The sequence below is a fragment of the Hypanus sabinus genome, chromosome 2, assembly GCF_030144855.1.
Source record: "Hypanus sabinus isolate sHypSab1 chromosome 2, sHypSab1.hap1, whole genome shotgun sequence".
Classification (NCBI taxonomy): domain Eukaryota; kingdom Metazoa; phylum Chordata; class Chondrichthyes; order Myliobatiformes; family Dasyatidae; genus Hypanus; species Hypanus sabinus.
The window spans coordinates 83,282,370-83,299,296 of record NC_082707.1 but is presented as its reverse complement, the minus strand read 5'-3'; the positions used below and the strand labels follow the sequence as shown (position 1 = coordinate 83,299,296).

General features: G+C 44.6%; 1 protein-coding gene across 1 annotated transcript in view; it reads left to right on the top strand.

Moving 5' to 3' along the window:
* plekhb2 (pleckstrin homology domain containing, family B (evectins) member 2) overlaps window positions 1–16,927 on the top strand; it is a 43,357-nt gene that overhangs the window by 23,324 nt on the left and 3,106 nt on the right. The window contains exon 7 of the mRNA XM_059949095.1: window positions 1,896–2,016. Coding sequence (XP_059805078.1) covers window positions 1,896–2,016 — 121 coding nt within the window. The remainder of the gene's footprint in view (window positions 1–1,895; window positions 2,017–16,927) is intronic.

Here is a 16,927-nt window from a genome sequence, read left to right as displayed (position 1 = left end):
TTATCCGGAAATATTTGGTGTGGGCTCTGTAGAGATGGCTTTATTTAATGGGGTGTATCTCACTTCATTTTGTTCCAATGTGTGAAACCTCGTATCTTTCTTCACTAAATTCATCTGTTGCTCAGATGTTTTCTCACTGAGATTTTCCTGCCTCTCCCAGTCTGATACAATATGCACGTTTGATCAAGGAGCTTTGTCTTCTGTGGGGGCTTGGCAAAAGCATTCCCTTGCTTTTATATACTACTTCATGTTCCAATTCAACTCCACTTGTGTTTTTTCTTATAATGCAACCTTAATTTTAGCAAAAAAAATTACCTGAACTGGGCTGTACATCCTGATGCATTGTCCACTCTCCCCTCTTATCAGCTTCCTTCTCCAGCCCTTAACACTTCCTATCCATTTGGCTTCACCCATCACCTCCTTCCCTTCCCCTCACCATTTGATTCTGGCATCTACCCCTTCCTTTTCAGTCCTGAAGAAGGGTCTCAGTCTAGAATGTCAATCGTTTATTCATTTCCATATATAAATCAACTGTGATCTAATGGCAGAGCAGACTCGATGGGCTGAATGGCCTAATGCTACTCCTTTGTCTTATAGTCTTAAGGACTTTCTGTGTTACTTGGAGTGCAGCTCTGGCTACAAAAGATAGCCAGATAGATGCTATTTGAAACAACACACAAAATGGGGTCACATACTGTGCCTGGTGCTCCCGATGTCGCCTCCTGTATATCGGTGAGACCCGACATAGATTGGCAGACCGTTTTGCCGATTCCACCTGTACTCCATCTGCCAGAAGAAATGGGATCTCCCAGTCAGCACTCATTTTAATTCCACTTCCATTCCCATTCCCATTCCGATATGTCCATACACGGCCTCCTCCAGTGACGTGATGAAGCCACTCAGGCTGGAGGAACAGCACCTTATATTCCGTCTGGGTAGCCTCCAACCCACTGGCATGAGCATCGAATTCTCGAACTTCCGGTAATGTTCTCCCCCCCACCCTCCCTTCAGCATTCCCCATCTCCTTTTTCCCCCTCTAGCCTTATCTCCTTGCCTGCCCATCACATCCCTTGTTTTCTTTCTTCCATGGCCTTCTGTCCTCTCCTACTAGATTCCCCCTTCTCCAGCCCTGTATCTCTCACCCATCAACTTCCCAGCACTTTACTTCACTCCTCTGCCTCCCAGTTTCACCTATCACTTTGCGTTCCACTGCCCCTCCCTCATCTTTTAACTCTACTCCTCATTTTTTTTCCCCTCCATTCCTGCTGAAGGGTTTCGGTTTACATAGATGGATGCTGCCTGGCCTGCTGATTTCCTCCAGTATTTTGTGTGTGTTGCTTGGATTTGCAGATTTTCCCTTGTTTGTAATAGTTGAAAAAGCTTTGAATTGTCACTCAAAAGGAATAATATTTGCTTAACCATTTTGCCTCTACTGTTTGAGTGGAGCAAAAGAAATAAGTGCTATTTTTGCAACTGACACCTAGCAGTTCACTTGGGAGCTGCCTTCTACAATTATTGTGTGCTGCATAAAAACACAAAATGCCGGCAGAACTCAGCAGGCCGGACAGTATCTATTCACTCGTGTTGCCTTTGAATTCACCATTGTGTGCTGCAGATGCTTATTGGAAAGAAATGTTCATATCAATGTAAGGGGCTGACTGGTTGAGAACAACTAGAAACTTTACAATAACCTATAGCCTTGAGGATGGCAATTGGGAAAGAAAGAAGATGTATGTTCTTTCATCTTCGCTACAAATGCAAAAAGCACATTGCTAGGTGAAGATGAAAGTACATTTGTCTTCTACTTAGTATGTAGGTGTAATCATCTCAAGATAAGGCAGTATTCTGAGGTATTAAATGTTTTGAGTGCTTAAAATTTATATGGAATTTTTCAGGTCTATAGCTATGATTCATACAGTGGTACCTACACTCCACAGACGCCCGCTGCGTCACAACAAGTGATCTACACAACCAATGGTCAGCCTTACGCTGTGGCCTATCAGTATCCCTACCAAGGTGAGTGTTTGTATCAGCCTGCCTTTTCTATATTTCATAAAGTTCATTGACTGAAAGGTGATCCGAATGCGGCAATCCAAATTACGGGCTAAAAGGGCAGCTTCCCAGTTTGAAGATCTAATCCTCGTTCGCTATAACTTTTTGTGACATCTTCCTTTCAGGGGAACAAAGGTTTTGACTGGTTGCTTTTAATAGTTCGATGAAGTTGCTTGATCATCATTCTTTGGATGACCATATTTTGGCCATCCTCTGGATCAGCGAGTAATGTGTTGCCCCAGAAAGGGATGACTCGTTCACTGAGGCTCTCTTCATCTGGACTTTGCCTGCCGTATCAGCAGGGAGGATGTTGGCACTAGAACCACAGGCATATGGCGGAGCCCTGGCAGCTTTGTTTGATGTATTCTGATAATTAGAGAAAAAAACTTTGCAGCCAGGCCTTAAAGCTGCAGAATACATCAGGAAGAAGCAGTATGGTATGCTCCATTCTGCACAAAACTCCATTAACAAGCTGCTTTATCATTTGACATTGAGCATTCGCATTCATTATGTTACATATATGAAGGGCTCAAAACATTGTCAACGATCCCTACCAGCCATCCCACAATGTCTTTGACCCACTACCATCAGGAAGGAGGTACTGGAGCATCAGGACTAGGACGGCCAGACTGGGTAACAGCTTCTTCCCCCAGACCGTGAGACAGATAAATACCCTGCTACCACCAAGGGTAGCGAGCTGTTTACTGTTCACCTATACTGCACACACTGAATTATATGTTATTACCTTATTTGTGGTGATTTGTTTATTATGTTGCGCCTAATATATGTGTTGTGGGTGCACAGTAGTTTGGAGGAATTTTGGGGGTTTTTTTGGTTGAATATATGTGCAGTCGGATTACAATAAACTTGAACTCAACCTTGGCTAACTAGAGCAGTATGATTTAATGGGACTCTGGAAATAAACCCATCTTGTTGATTAGAACTCTAGTCATTTTTGACTGAATTGGAATCGGTAAGCAGAATATGAGGTACAATTGATTTAAGTGTCGTGCCAAATTGGAGCGGTCAAGCACAGGCCAATTTGAGGAGGAGTATTCCAGGCCCCAAGAGTGTACCAAAGCAACTGAGCCCAATGATTTGACGGCAACTAAGATTGAAAAGGTCAGGGTGTCGGGGCCTGAATGAGCGATGGGCCAGTTCAGCTCACTGTTTTACCCTGTATTGAACTAAAGGTCTGGGAACTGACTCTCCTTGTGGACTTCAGTTCAGAACACTATTTGTTTGCCTTTATTGTTCACATGATTTTTTTTTCTCTCTGCACCTTGGGTGTTTGATAGGGGTTTTTTTGGGCTTCTTTGCTTCGTGGCTGCCTTTTAAGAGACAAATTTCAAGGTTGTATAATGTATACTTTGCAAATGAATGTACTTTGAGATGGGCTCTAACTTCAAGATAACAGATTCCCATAACTTAACTGTTACTGAAGTGAAAAGAATGGGTCAAGGTGATTGTCGGGTTTGATTGTATAAAAGTTGATGCAGAAGTCTGACGTGTGCAATTAATCTTCCATGGGGCGCATGCTGCTGGATCATAAAGTATACGTACTTGTTATCAACAATTTTTGGATGCACCTCCCAGCCGTATTTGCTGGCAGGGATAGATTTGGAGAAGTTGAAATGAAACGACATCTTATTCAGTTTTCCCATTGACTGGCCAGATGGTGGCAGTGTTAAGTTAGTTTCAGAACTCTAAAGTCATCTTCTAGGGAAAATGAACTTGTATTTGTTCACTGACCTTGAATCGTGGCTGGTTCATTATTTTACAAAGACTTGGCATTGTTGGGTCAATGTGATAATGATTAATGGACAATAACTGTTCTCAAAGAGTTAGAGGAGATTTGTTTACATGTGCTAAGCATCTGCTAATGGTTGCTGAATTTGGGACTGCCCTTTGAAAATTGTATCAGATTATAATTACCCAAGTAATTGCCCCCCCTCCCCACCTTAGTGCTGTGGCGTGACGTTCTAAAATATCCCTGATTTTGTTCACATTCTCACTCAGGCCTTGTACTGGACCTGATCCTTCCCACTTGCATGGAATCAGGTTTGCAGTGACAAAACTGCCAATGTGAAATTATCCCGGACAGCATTTATTTTGGAGAAGAGCTGACACAACAATCCATTAACCTCCAATGTACCTCATTACCTGGGGGTATTTGCCAATGTCATCTTTGTTTTAGCTTTCAGAAATGCTAGCACTAATTTAAAATGCTTGCTTACTGTTTGAGAGCTTTCTGCCCAGTGTCAGAGACGGGCAGTTAATCTCTTTTCCTTTCCCATTCCCTCTGCCTGTCTTTATCTTTGCCAGCTTGTTTTTTGAAAGTGGATTCAACTCAACATTCTTAACAGGATATTCTAGATGATTGCAACCTATTGTATGAATATATTTTTGCCTCCTTGTCTTTATTTTTCAGTTGTTTATTATATAACCATGTCCTCTCCTCAGCAACCCCTTTGCCAATGGAAACAGTTCTCTTGACATCATTTCATCCATTCCACTAAATGGTGTAGTTTTTGAATATCTGTAAAAATCTTCCCTTAACCTTCCCAGCTCTAAAAGTGAACAATTCCAACTGGCAGTCCCACTGCCAGCACAATTCTGCAATGCTGACAGTTTAACTTTGCTGATGAGTAATTATTGCCCAGACATGGAAACAGAGTGCTTTTGTGACACTTCCTGTGCTCGCATTGTCATTCATTGCAATGGCACCTCCCCAGGTGCTCCGGGTCATGTCTTTCCAGATAAAATGTGAGCAGATTCTTGTAATGCTGCCTTTGAATTCAGAGTCAGAATCAGGTGTAATTATCACTGGCATATGTCGCAAATTTTGTTGTCTTTGCGGCAGCAGTGCAAGCAGTACTTAATCATAGAAATAAAACTGAGTTACAGTAAACAGGAGGAAATCTGCAGATGCTGGAAATTCAAACAACAACACACACAAAATGCTGGTGGAACGCACTGGGAGCACCAGCCGCAGTATACCACACCAGCCGACTCACACGTGAAGTGTCACCTCACCTGGAAGTACTGTCTGGGGCCCTGAATGGTGGTGAGGGAGGAAGTGTAAGGGCAGGTGTAGCACTTGTTCCGCTTACAAGGATAAGTGCCAGGAGGGAGATCGGTGGGAAGGGATGGGGGGGTGGGGGGAGAAACGAGTGGACAAGGGAGTCGCGTAGGGAGCAATCCCTGTGGAAAGCAGAAGGGGGGGGAGGGTAGTGGGATCCCGTTGGAGGTGGCGGAAGTTATGGAGAATTATACGTTGGACCTGGAGGCTGGTGGTGTGGTAGGTGAGGACAAAGGGAACCCTATCCCGAGTGGGGTGGTGGGCGGATGGGGTGAGGGCAGATGTGCGGGAAATGGGAGAGATGTGTTTGAGAGCAGAGTTGATGGTGGAAGAAGGGAAGCCCCTTTTTTAAAAAAGGAAGGCATCGTCCTGAGAGCAGATGTGGTGAGGACGGAGGAATTGTGAGAAGGGGATAGCCTTTTTGCAAGAGGCAGGGTGGGAAGAGGAATAGTCCAGGTAGCTGTGAGAGTCTGTAGGCTTATAATAGATATCAGTAGATGGGCCGTCTCCAGAGATGGAGACAGAAAGATCAAGAAAGTTGAGGGAGGTGTCAGAAATGGACCAGGTAAATTTGAGGGCAGGGTGAAAGTTGGAGGCAAAGTTAATGAAGTCAACGAGCTCAGCATGCGTGCAGGAGGCAGCGCCAATGCAGTCATCGATGTAGCGACGGAAAAGAGGGGATGGATACCCATATAGACTTGGAACATGGACTGTTCCACAAAGCCAACAAAAAGGCAGGCATAACTGGGACCCATATGGGTGCCCATGACTACACTACACTACACTAGACTACATAAAGTACACAATAATTAATTAATTGATTAATTAACAGGACAATAGGCACAGTAGAGGACAAATAATATAATAATAAATGACGTAGATGTCAGTCTAGACCAGGGGTCAGCAACCTTTACCACTGAAAGAGCCACTTGGACCCGTTTCCCACAGAAAAGAAAACACTGGGAGCCGCAAAACCCGTTTGACATTTAAAATGAAATAACACTGCATACAACGTTTTTTTTGCCTTTATGCTATGTATAAACAAACTATAATGTGTTGCATTTATGAAATTGATGAACTCCTGCAGAGAAAACGAAATTACATTTCTGCATGCAACAAAAACATTTTGAACTCCGAAAAAAAGACGTTGGGTTGAAAGTTACTTTTAAGTAAAATATTCAATGTCTATTTGAGTCCTTCTTGTATTTATGAAAAACGCCGAACTTAAATTTTCCGCCAGCAGCAAACCAAAAATAACGTCAGCCAGCTGTCATCCTGAAAAATGAAAGGACTATTTCACTGAACAATGAAAAAATATGAACATGAGTAAAATAATAGGCAATTAAAATATTTATCATACTTGGTTAATGGGATTTCTGCTCCTGGACCTCAGCGCACAGCGTCTGCACATCAGGGCTGTATGATGTCACCTTCATCTTTACACAGGATCGCAAGCTGTCATCTGTGAGGTTTTCAATATCACTCCATTTGTGTTTCTGAGCAAGAACGGCCTTCTGACGGGCAACATCTTCAAGGTCTGCTGTCAAGCGTCTAAACTTGGACACCCATATGTCTTTGTCGGCTATGTCGGCCAGTTCCATCTCAAGATCAGGTTGACTCACACCTGCCAATGCAGTCGTATTCAGTAGGGAAGGATCGATGCTTAAGGGAGTGACCGGGAAGGATAATGTGTTTTTTTCCTCTCTGAACTCACAGAAGCGTTTCCCAAACGATGTTTGCATTGCGATGATTGCAGAATGTAAATACTCCGAAATTATCATGTCGTGACCTTGTTTGAACTCTCTCAAATTGGGGAAGTGAGACAAAGTGCCTTTCTGTAAATCTCTGGCAAGCACTGTCAACTTGCGCTCGAATGCCAAAACATCCTCCAACATGTGCAGGGTTGTACGTCCTTTCCCCTGAAGAGCTGTGTTCAGCGTGTTCAGGTGCGCTGTCATGTCTACCATGAAGTGTAGCTTTTCCAGCCACTCTGGCTGTTCCAGCTCAGGAAAGGTGAGCCCTTTGCTGCCCAGGAAAGTTTTCACTTCTTCCAGACACGCGACAAAGCGTTTCAGCACCTTCCGTCTGGACAGCCAGCGATAAAAACACGTTGTAGCGGTGTCAGTAAACTGCAGTCAAAGATAGCTTTATTCGAACTAAACAGCCTTGCTTTTCAGCTTCCCTCAACCCAGCCCCCATGGACGCAGATGCTGCAAAAGACGCGTACTCACAAACCCCCGTAGGCTATCTCCCTTAGCCGGAATGCTGGCTAATTGTGAGCCGTTTTATGATGTGGCAGGAAATGTGTCGCTACACTTAGGTTGTACAAGATCACCATAATTACATTTCAAAAGCTAACAAACTAACATAAAATACATTTTAATTAAATACTGACCAATTATTTCCCAAAGCCACAGGGAGCCGCAGCACAGAGGTGAAAGAGCCACAAATGGCTCGGGAGCCGCAGGTTGCCGACCCCCGGTCTAGACTCTGGGTATTGAGGATTCTGATGGCTTGGGGGAAGAAACTGTTGCACAGTCTGGTCGTGAGAGCCCAAATGCTTCGGTACCTTTTGCCAGAAGGCAGGAGGGAGAAGTGTTTGTGTGAGGGGTGCATGGGGTCCTTCAGAATGCTGTTTGCTTCGCAGATGCAGCATGTGGTGTAAATGTCTGTAATAGCGGGAAGAGAGACCCCGATGATCTTCTCAGCTGACTTCACTATCCGCTGCAGAGTCTTGCAATCTGAGACGGTGCAATTCCTGAATCAGGCAGTGATACAGCTGCTCAGGATGCTCTCGATACATCCTCTGTAGAATGTGGTGAGAATGGGGGGGTGGGAGATGGATTTTTCTCAGCCTTCACAGAAAGTAGAGACGCTGCTGGGCTTTCTTGGCTATGGAGCTGGTGTTGAGGGACCAGGTCAGATTCTCTGCCAGGTGAATACCAAGAAATTTGGTGCTCTTAACGGTCTCAACGGAGGAGCTATCAATGTTCAGTGGAGAGTGGTCGCTCTGTGCTCTCCTGAAGTCAACAACCATTTCTTTTGTTTTGTTCACATTAAGAGACAGTTGTTGGCTCTGCACCAGTCCGTTAACCGCTGCACCTCCTCTCTGTAAGCTGACTCGTCGTTCTTGCTGATGAGACCCACCACAGTCGTGTCATCGGTGAACTTGATGATGTGATTCGAGTTGTGTGTTGCAGCACAGTCGTGGGTCAGCAGAGTGAACAGCAGTGGACTGAGCACACAGTCCTGGGGAGCCCCTGTGCTCAGTGTGATGATGTTGGAGATGCTGCTCCCCATCCGGACTGACTGAGGTCTCCCGGTCAGGAAGTCTAGGATCCAGTTGCAGAGGGAGGTGTTCAGGCCCAGTAGGCTCAGCTTTCCAATCAGTTTCTGAGGGATGATTGTGTTGAATGCTGAACTGAAGTCTATGAACAGCATTTGAACGTACGTGTCTTTTTTGTCCAGGTGGAGGGTGGCAGCAATGGCGTCATCTGTTGAGCGGTTGGGACGATATGCGAGCTGCAGGGGGTCCAGTGGGGAGGGCAGCAGGGTCTTTATGTGCCTTATGATGAGCCTCTCATGACGGATGCTGCCTTTTTGAGGAACTGCTTTTTGAAGATGTCCTCACAGCTGGGGAAGCTAGTGCCAGAAATGGAGCTTGCTGAGTTTACAACTTGCACCTCACTACCAAGCCCAGCTTTCCGCAGGGATCGCTCCCTATGCGACTCCTTTGTCCACTCATTCCCCCTAATCCCTTCCCACCGATCTCCCTCCTGGCACTTATCCTCATAAGCGGAACAAGTGCTACACCTGCCCTTACACTTCCTCCCTCACCACCATTCAGGGCCCCAGACAGTCCTTCCAGGTGAGGTGACACTTCACCTGTGAGTCGGCTGGTGTGGTATACTGCGTCCGGTGCTCCCGGTGTGGCCTTTTATATATTGGTGAGACCTGACGCAGACTGGGAGACGGTTTCGCTGAACACCTACGCTCGGTCTGCCAGAGAAAGCAGGATCTCCCAGTGGCCACACATTTTAATTCCACTTCCCATCCCCATTCTGATATGTTTATCCATGGCCTCTACTGTCAAGATGAATCCAAACTCAGGTTGGAGGAACAACAACTTATGTACCGGCTGGGTAGCCTCCAACCTGATGGCATGAACATTGACTTCTCTAACTTCCGTTAATGCCCCTCCTCCCCTTCTTACCCCATCCCTGACATATTTAGTTGTTTTTTTTTTACTCTCTCTGCCCATCACCCTGGCTGTTCTCCATCTCCCTCTGGTGCTCCTCCCCCCCCCCCCCCCTTTCTCCTGATGCCTCCCGTCCCATGATCCTTTCCCTTCTCCAGCTCTGTATCACTTTCCCAATCACCTTTCCAGCTCTTAGCTTCATCCCACCCCCTCCGGTCTTCTCCTATCATTTTGCATTTCCCCCTTCTCTCTCCCGCCCCCCCCACTTTCAAATCTCTTAGTATCTCTCCTTTCAGTTAGTCCTGACAAAGGGTCTCGGCCCAAAACGTCGACAGCGCTTCTCCCTATAGATGCTGCCTGGCCTGCTGTGTTCCACCAGCATTTTGTGTGTGTTGTTTGAGTTACAGTAAGTATATTTATAAAATAGTTAAATAAGTAGTGCAAAAATAAAAAAAAATTGAAATGTGAGATAGTGTTCATGGGTTCAATGTCCATTAAGAAATAAGTGAGGGGGAAGAAGCTGTTCCTGAATCGCTGAGTGGGTGCTTTCTGTCCTTGCCTCGTTTTCCAAGGCATGATCTGGGTGATGGGTTCCTTAATGATGGACGCCACCTTTCTGAGGCATCACTCCATGAAAATGTCCTGGATACTCTGGAGTCTATTGCCCTTGATGGAGCTGAAAGAGTTTACAGGTCTCTGAAGCTTCTTTCTATCCTGTACAGTAGCACCCGCCCCCGATGGCAGCCAATTAGATGCTCTCCACGTTACACTGTAGAAATTTGCCATGCAGCTGGTCTGTGTTTTGTTGGTGATGTACCAATGTAGTAGAACTGCCTTATAGCTCCAGTGACCTGGGTACAACGTTGATGTCTGGTCCTGCCTGCATTTTCTCACTTTGGCCGTTGACTTTGCTGGGGTGCCCTCATTTCCTCCTGCCTGTACGTTGCAGTTTAATTAGCCACTGTTGTGCGTGTGTGGGCCGGTTACTTCGCAGAGAAACTGAATGAGGGGCTGGGATTACTCTGAGACAAAGTGGCCAGATGCAAGTCCGAGAGGCTTTTGCCATTGGGGAATGCACTCATGAATCTAAATTTTTCACCCAGCCGAGTAGAATAACCACTGTGCATGTTGATTTTAAACAAGTAAATAAGATAATGGAAAACATAGTCCATGTACCACATATAAAACCCAAGATAAATTCTGAACGTAATGGCATAATGATTACCATTGAGTTCACAATTAATTTGTTATGTTGTTAATATAACTGATTAATCCTGGAAACTCTGCCACTATTACATTCAAAGCCATGTTTTAATCTACCCGATATGTGTCTCAACCTTTTCCAGCCAAGGACACTTGCTTGAATAACACGTCCCTGCAGAGCGTGCACATATCCACACTATTTGCATTCCTTGTGCAGCATGTTTCGGAACTTTTAAATAAACTGTAGCTTTGTTATTAAAGCTGGCAGAAGTGGTCGATCAGGTGCAATTAAGAGTTCCTATTCCACCGGTCCATGATGCTATCTTTGGTTTTATGACATTTCTCCATTCAGAATCGGGTTTATTGTCACTGATGTTAGTCATGAAATTAGTTGTTTTGTGTCAGCAGTAGAATGCAGTAGCCTAGCATTAGCATAACAATACATAGTACAAAAGAGGAATACTGAGGTAGTTCAGATAACTAGACAGATGCCACTTGGCCACGTGTCCGTCTAGTTATCTGAAGGTCGCTAGTTCGAGCCTTGGCTGAGGCTTGCGTGTGTGTCCTTGAGCAAGGCACTTAACCACACATTGCTCTGCAATGACACCAGTGCCAAGCTGTATCAGCCTAGTGCCCTTCCCTTGGACAACATCGGTGGCGTGGAGAGGGGAGACTTGCAGCTTGGGCAACTGCCAGTCTTCCATTTTTAAAAAAACCCTGCTCAGGCTTGTGCCCTGGAAACTTTCCAAGGTGCAAATTCATGGTCTATTGAGACTAACAGAGGCCTACTACTGAGGTGGTGTTCATGGACTGTTCAGAAACCTAACGGAGGGAAAGAAGCTGTTCCTAAAATGTTGAGTGCAGGTCCTCAGGCTCCTGTACCACCCTCCTCAAAAGGGGACATATCCCATGGTGAGGATCTTGAATGATGGATGCTGACTTCATGAGGCGCCACCATTTGAAGGTGCCCTCGGTGGTGGGGAGGTGGTGATGGAACTGGCTGGGTTTACAACCCACCGAAGCTTCTGTGCATTGGCACATTTATATTAGATTAGAATGTTCTCCGTGGTACAAATGCAGAATTTTTTTAAGAAACTTTGGTGGCATACCACACCTCCTGAAACTCCTAATGAAGTGTTGGTGCATCTTCCTTGTGATTGCAACAACGCGTATAACCTCTGATGTGACAATGCCTAGGAGTCACTAATCCCTCAATAAGGACTGGTGTGTTTTCTCCCGACTTCCTCTTCCTGAAGGCCGCAGTCAGTTTCTTTGTCTTGGTGATGTTGAGTGCAAAGCTGTTGTCATGGCGCTACTTTACCAGCTTGTGTATCTAGTCACCATCTGCCAACGAGAGTGGTGCCACCGGTGCATCTGTAGATGGCCCACACTGTCACAAGTGGAGATAGATTAGAGCAATAGGCCAAGCAAGCACCCTTGTGGTGGACTTGTGTTGTTTGTCTGCGAGGAAATGTTATCAGCAATTCATTCTGACCGTAGTCTCCCAGTGAGGACATTAAGAATCCAGGTGCAGGTTTGGAAAGCTCCTCAATATATATTGTTGAACATGGCACCAAAAACTGAGATTGTGAGTTTTGACAGCACTGGATATTCACTTGTGGCAGCCAGCTCAATCAGTGTGTCCTCAAATGCTTGTGTTGGCAAAGACACCATTAATGTTGGTAGTGGGAATATTTCATAGCTGTCTCTGGCGTCATTGTAACCCTGAATATGGCTCGCATCCAAACCTGTGCAATTTACCAGGGCTGGTAAGAAGTTTTCAGATCACCAAGGTGTCACTTGGGTAGGAGGCTATGCACGATGTGATGTATTAGCAAGCAGGCTGCTGTATGCAGATGGCTGTGATATTGAGGAGTTTCACTTCCCCTCTTGGGTAATATAAATGTAATGGAACTTTTCCAACAAAAAGTCAGCATATTTCTTTGTGCAGCAGCGCTCTCTGATGTTGTGCTCCCGTATCCTTGCACAACAATGAGAAAAGACAGCTTCAGAAACTATGGTTCATTTAGAATTGCTTCTTCCAATACTGAGAAGGGTACTCCTCTTAATGCTTTGCAGTGTGAGAGTATGAGAGCTTGCAGTGTTCCAGGGAGTAGTGAATTAGCGGCATATCTTTTATAAAAGTTATTTGGAAAATATATCCATTCCAAAGATGGATTCGTTTTCCAACTGGAAAAATGGGCTGAAAGATAGCAGGTGGAATTTAATGGAGGTAAATGCGAGGTGTTGGTTGTTGACTGGACCAACAAGGGTAAGTCTTGCACTGTGAACAGTAGGGCACTTTGGAGTGTGATAGGACAAAGAGAGCTGGGAGAGCAAGTCCAAAGTTCTTTGGAAGTGGTGTCACAGGTAGATAAGACAGGAAAGAAAGCTTTGGACACATTGGTTCCCCATGGTGGGAGAGTCTAGGACAAAGGGGCACAACCACAGGATAGCGATGCGAAGAAATTTCTTTAAACAAAGGTTGGTGAATGTGTGGAATTTGTTGCCACATGCAGCTGTAGATGCACATGTAGCTGATTGTTGGGTATATTTAAGGCAGAAATTGATAGGTTCTTGATTGGACATGACATCAAAGGTAATGGGAGGAATGCCGGGAAATGGGGTTGAGGGGGAGATTTAGAAAGAAAGGATCAGCCATGATTGAATGGGCCAGATGGCCTAATTCTGCTCCTGTGTCTCATGTTCTTATGGCCTTCATAAATCAAAGTATTGAGTACAGGATGCTATGTTGAAGTTGTATAAGACGTTGGTGAGGCCTAATTTGGAGCATTGTGGTTAGCTACCTACAGGAAAGGTGCAAATAAGGTTGAAAGAATACAGAATAAATTTACAAGGATGTTGCTGGATCTGAAAGACCTGAGTTGTAAGGAAAGATTGAATAGGTTAGGACTGTATTCCTTGGAACGTAGAAGATTGAGAGGAGATGTGATAGAGGCATACAGAATTTATGAGGGGTATAAATAGGGTAAATGCAAGCAGGGTTTTTCCACTGAGGTTGGGTGAGACTGCAACCAGAGGTTAAGGGTGAGAGGTGAAAAGTGAGAAGTTTAAGGGGAGTAGGAGCGGAAGCTTCTTCACTCAGAGGGTCATGAGAGAGTGGAATGAGGTGCCAGCACAAGTGGAGCATGCAAGCTCAATTTCAACATGTTGAGAAGTTTGGATAGGTACATGGATGGTAAAAGTATTATCTTGGTACAGGCCGATGGAAGTAGGCAGTTTAAATGGTTCAGCAAGGACTGGATGGACAGAAGGGCCTGTTTCTGTGCTGTACTTTTCTATAACTGCTTTCAAAGTACATTCATTATCAAAGCACGTATACAGATAACAAGCCTGAGATTTGTCTCCCCACAGACAGCCACTAAACAAAGAACACCTTGGAACCCATTCAAAAGAAAAACATTAAAACCCCCAACACACAAACACAACAATTGCACAAATGACAAAAAAAAGCAATAAACACAGAATATAAAGCACTATACCACCAAAATCATCGGAAAAATCCAGGCATGTTCAGTCCGGCCAAGCTCAACTTAGCGCAGCGCTGCGTGATTCATTATCTTCAAAACCCTCGATCAAAAACTCACAAGATAGCAACAAACAGGGAGTGACCAGAAACACATTATAACTTGAACTACTGAGTCCAGACCACAAATGGCATCATTTAAACCTTGCCCAAGACCCAGGTCTCTAGCATAATCCTCTGGCAGCATCGAGTGTGAGGAAGAGAGAGACCATTTGAATACAGAGACTCCGGAATTAGTGGACAACAGGTAGAGACCGTCACATGCAGACACGTTGGGCTGCAGTGAGTGACACTGAACATCTGCTCACCTGGTGCTCTTGCCTTGATGATTTCAGTGTTCCTCGAAGCTTTATCCGGCAAGGTCAGCAAGAAATGGACTTAGTTATGGACTCACCCTGTCTCCAGGCTTCTTGCTTCAATTGAAACCCCTCAGAGACAGCAGAGCACCAGATTGCTCAGTGGGCCCAAAGACACACCACCAAAATGTAGATCACAGGCTCCAACCATAGCAGAACTACATTTAAAAGAACAAAGAGGAAATAATTTTGTGAACCATCTGGAGAATGTTGCCCTTCACTGCTTTGATTGCTGGCACCATCTTCTTCATGTTTTCATTTGTCCATTCTCAAACTATGTATGCCGTGGTCAGTGTAATTGTATTCTCTTGAATCATGTTACCTTTTGCAAAATGTATTTTCTTTCCTATCTCTTTTGGTGCACCTGATGATAATCTAGAGCTGAGCATGATCATTGATATCAGTTCACCTGTCAAGCTGTAAACAATTTCACTGTCAGCAGGTATATTTTCTTTATGGCAACTTATTTTTGAAAGAGGAGCCATTTTGTGTACAGTTGCACTCCCAACCTCTTTAAATGTTGGTAGAAAATGTAAATGCATGCAGCAATATTATCTGTGTAATAAGCTTGACCCAAATAGCCTGCTGCCTGTGCTTTATCAGGACACCAATACATTCCTGCAGAATCAACTCTTGGTCTTATTTTTTTGGTGGAGGGGGCACAAAATCATTGAAGATGAGAGACAGGTGTTTGGTTGTAAGATGTCATTTCAGAATAATTGGCAGGGAGAGGTTGACATAATTTTCCTCTCTACCAATTTAGAAAGTTAAAACCACTTCTTATCATTATAAAATGTTCTGCAAATTAAGAGGGAAGCTGATTGGAAGTACTTTGGAGGTCAAGCTTGTGCGTAGGCAAACTCAGAAAAGTCCCAAGCTAATCAAATTTTTTCCATCTTAATGTTAGTCTAATGCTTATTTCTCATTCTCCTCCCCCACCATTTCTAATCTGTCTCCTGGAGCACCAGCATTTAAATGGCTAGTTAAATTTTCATGCCTGTCATATGGAATCTGCAGCATTTATTGTTAATATTACCTTGTTCTTGCCACCAATATGTAGCATTTTTTGATGAAGTTTTGGCTGCTGCATGATTTTCACACATATTTCATCAACCCATCTTTATCGGGCCGTTCTTCTCCCCTTTTTGTTTATTATGAGTTGCATGTTCCTTTGGAAAATGTGCTCTGTTCCCTCAGGTCCAAGTTAGTTAAATACATCAAGAGAAATGGTGGCTGGTGGCACAGTGGCTTCAGGGGCGGACTTCGGAAGTGAAGGCTCCCGAGTTCAAACCCAGTCAGCCTCCGCCTCCCATCCGTGCCGGGTTGAGTGTCGAGCTAGCCACTCGGCCTCATAAAAAAAAATACAGGTGTCGAATCAGGAACGTTCATACCGTGACCCGGTTAATCTGAAAGGAGACCAATCCTGACACTATGTGCCAGACAAGAATGGCTGACTGTCTGGTGTGACAAGCTATGAAAATGAAATTAAAAGAGATGGTGATCCCAGTTCTATTTTCTGGGAAGCCACATTATGCATTTCTGAACAGTCTGAACAGCAACCTTTCCCTAACATTTTCTGTTACCTGGTAACTTTCTACCCATCTGCCAAAGACCCTATTGTGCCCTTCAGTCCTGATAAGCTGAAAATTGGTACCTTTATGAAATGCTCTTTATAAGTCCACATACAATATATCAACTTCAACCTGGAATCACACTTGTGATGGTAATTGTCTCACTCTTTCCCAAAATATAAAATCCCCTATAGCAAGTGCTCACTCAACTCTTCCCTCCTTCCTCCTGGATAGCAGGGTCACTCATGGTGCCAAGGTCTGGAACCTGGCTGTACTCCCATAAGGAGCCATCTTAACCCATTGGTATTCAAAACTTTATACAGGTTAAAGAAGAAGATGCCCTCAGGAGTGCCTTGAATTACTTGCCTCTTTGCCGTTCCTCTGCCCATTGTCCACCCCCCCCCCTTTGTCTGCGTGCTCATTATAGGGCGAACCCTAACTGAAGAATGTATCCCCAACGTCCTGAACCTTGCCAGAACACCATGGTGACATCAGCCTTTGTTTAAACTCTGCAGCCCAGAGCTCGAGCTCTTGCAGCTAGCCACGTTTCCTGTATTTGAAAGCTCCGTGTAATTCCTGCATCCTGAGGGATGTGGATCCCCTGACTCTGAGCTGCCCTTCCATCATTTTTATTTCAGCTCCGGGATTTAAATTGAACAGATGTGAAATTCTCTCTCCAATTCCTACTTGTTTTGATGGTTGATGTATCTTCTCTACCAGAGATAGTAGAGGGTATTGCTTCTGATGTGATGTTCCAAAGGGGAGTATTCCTTATTGAAGACCTCTTGTTTGATACCTCGGTGTACTGATATGATGAAATAATCGGTATGGATGGTATGCAAAACAAACTTTTTCCACTGTAACTTGCGACTTTTGACAATAAATAGATTTGCCAATTTACAGCATTTGGAACTGACG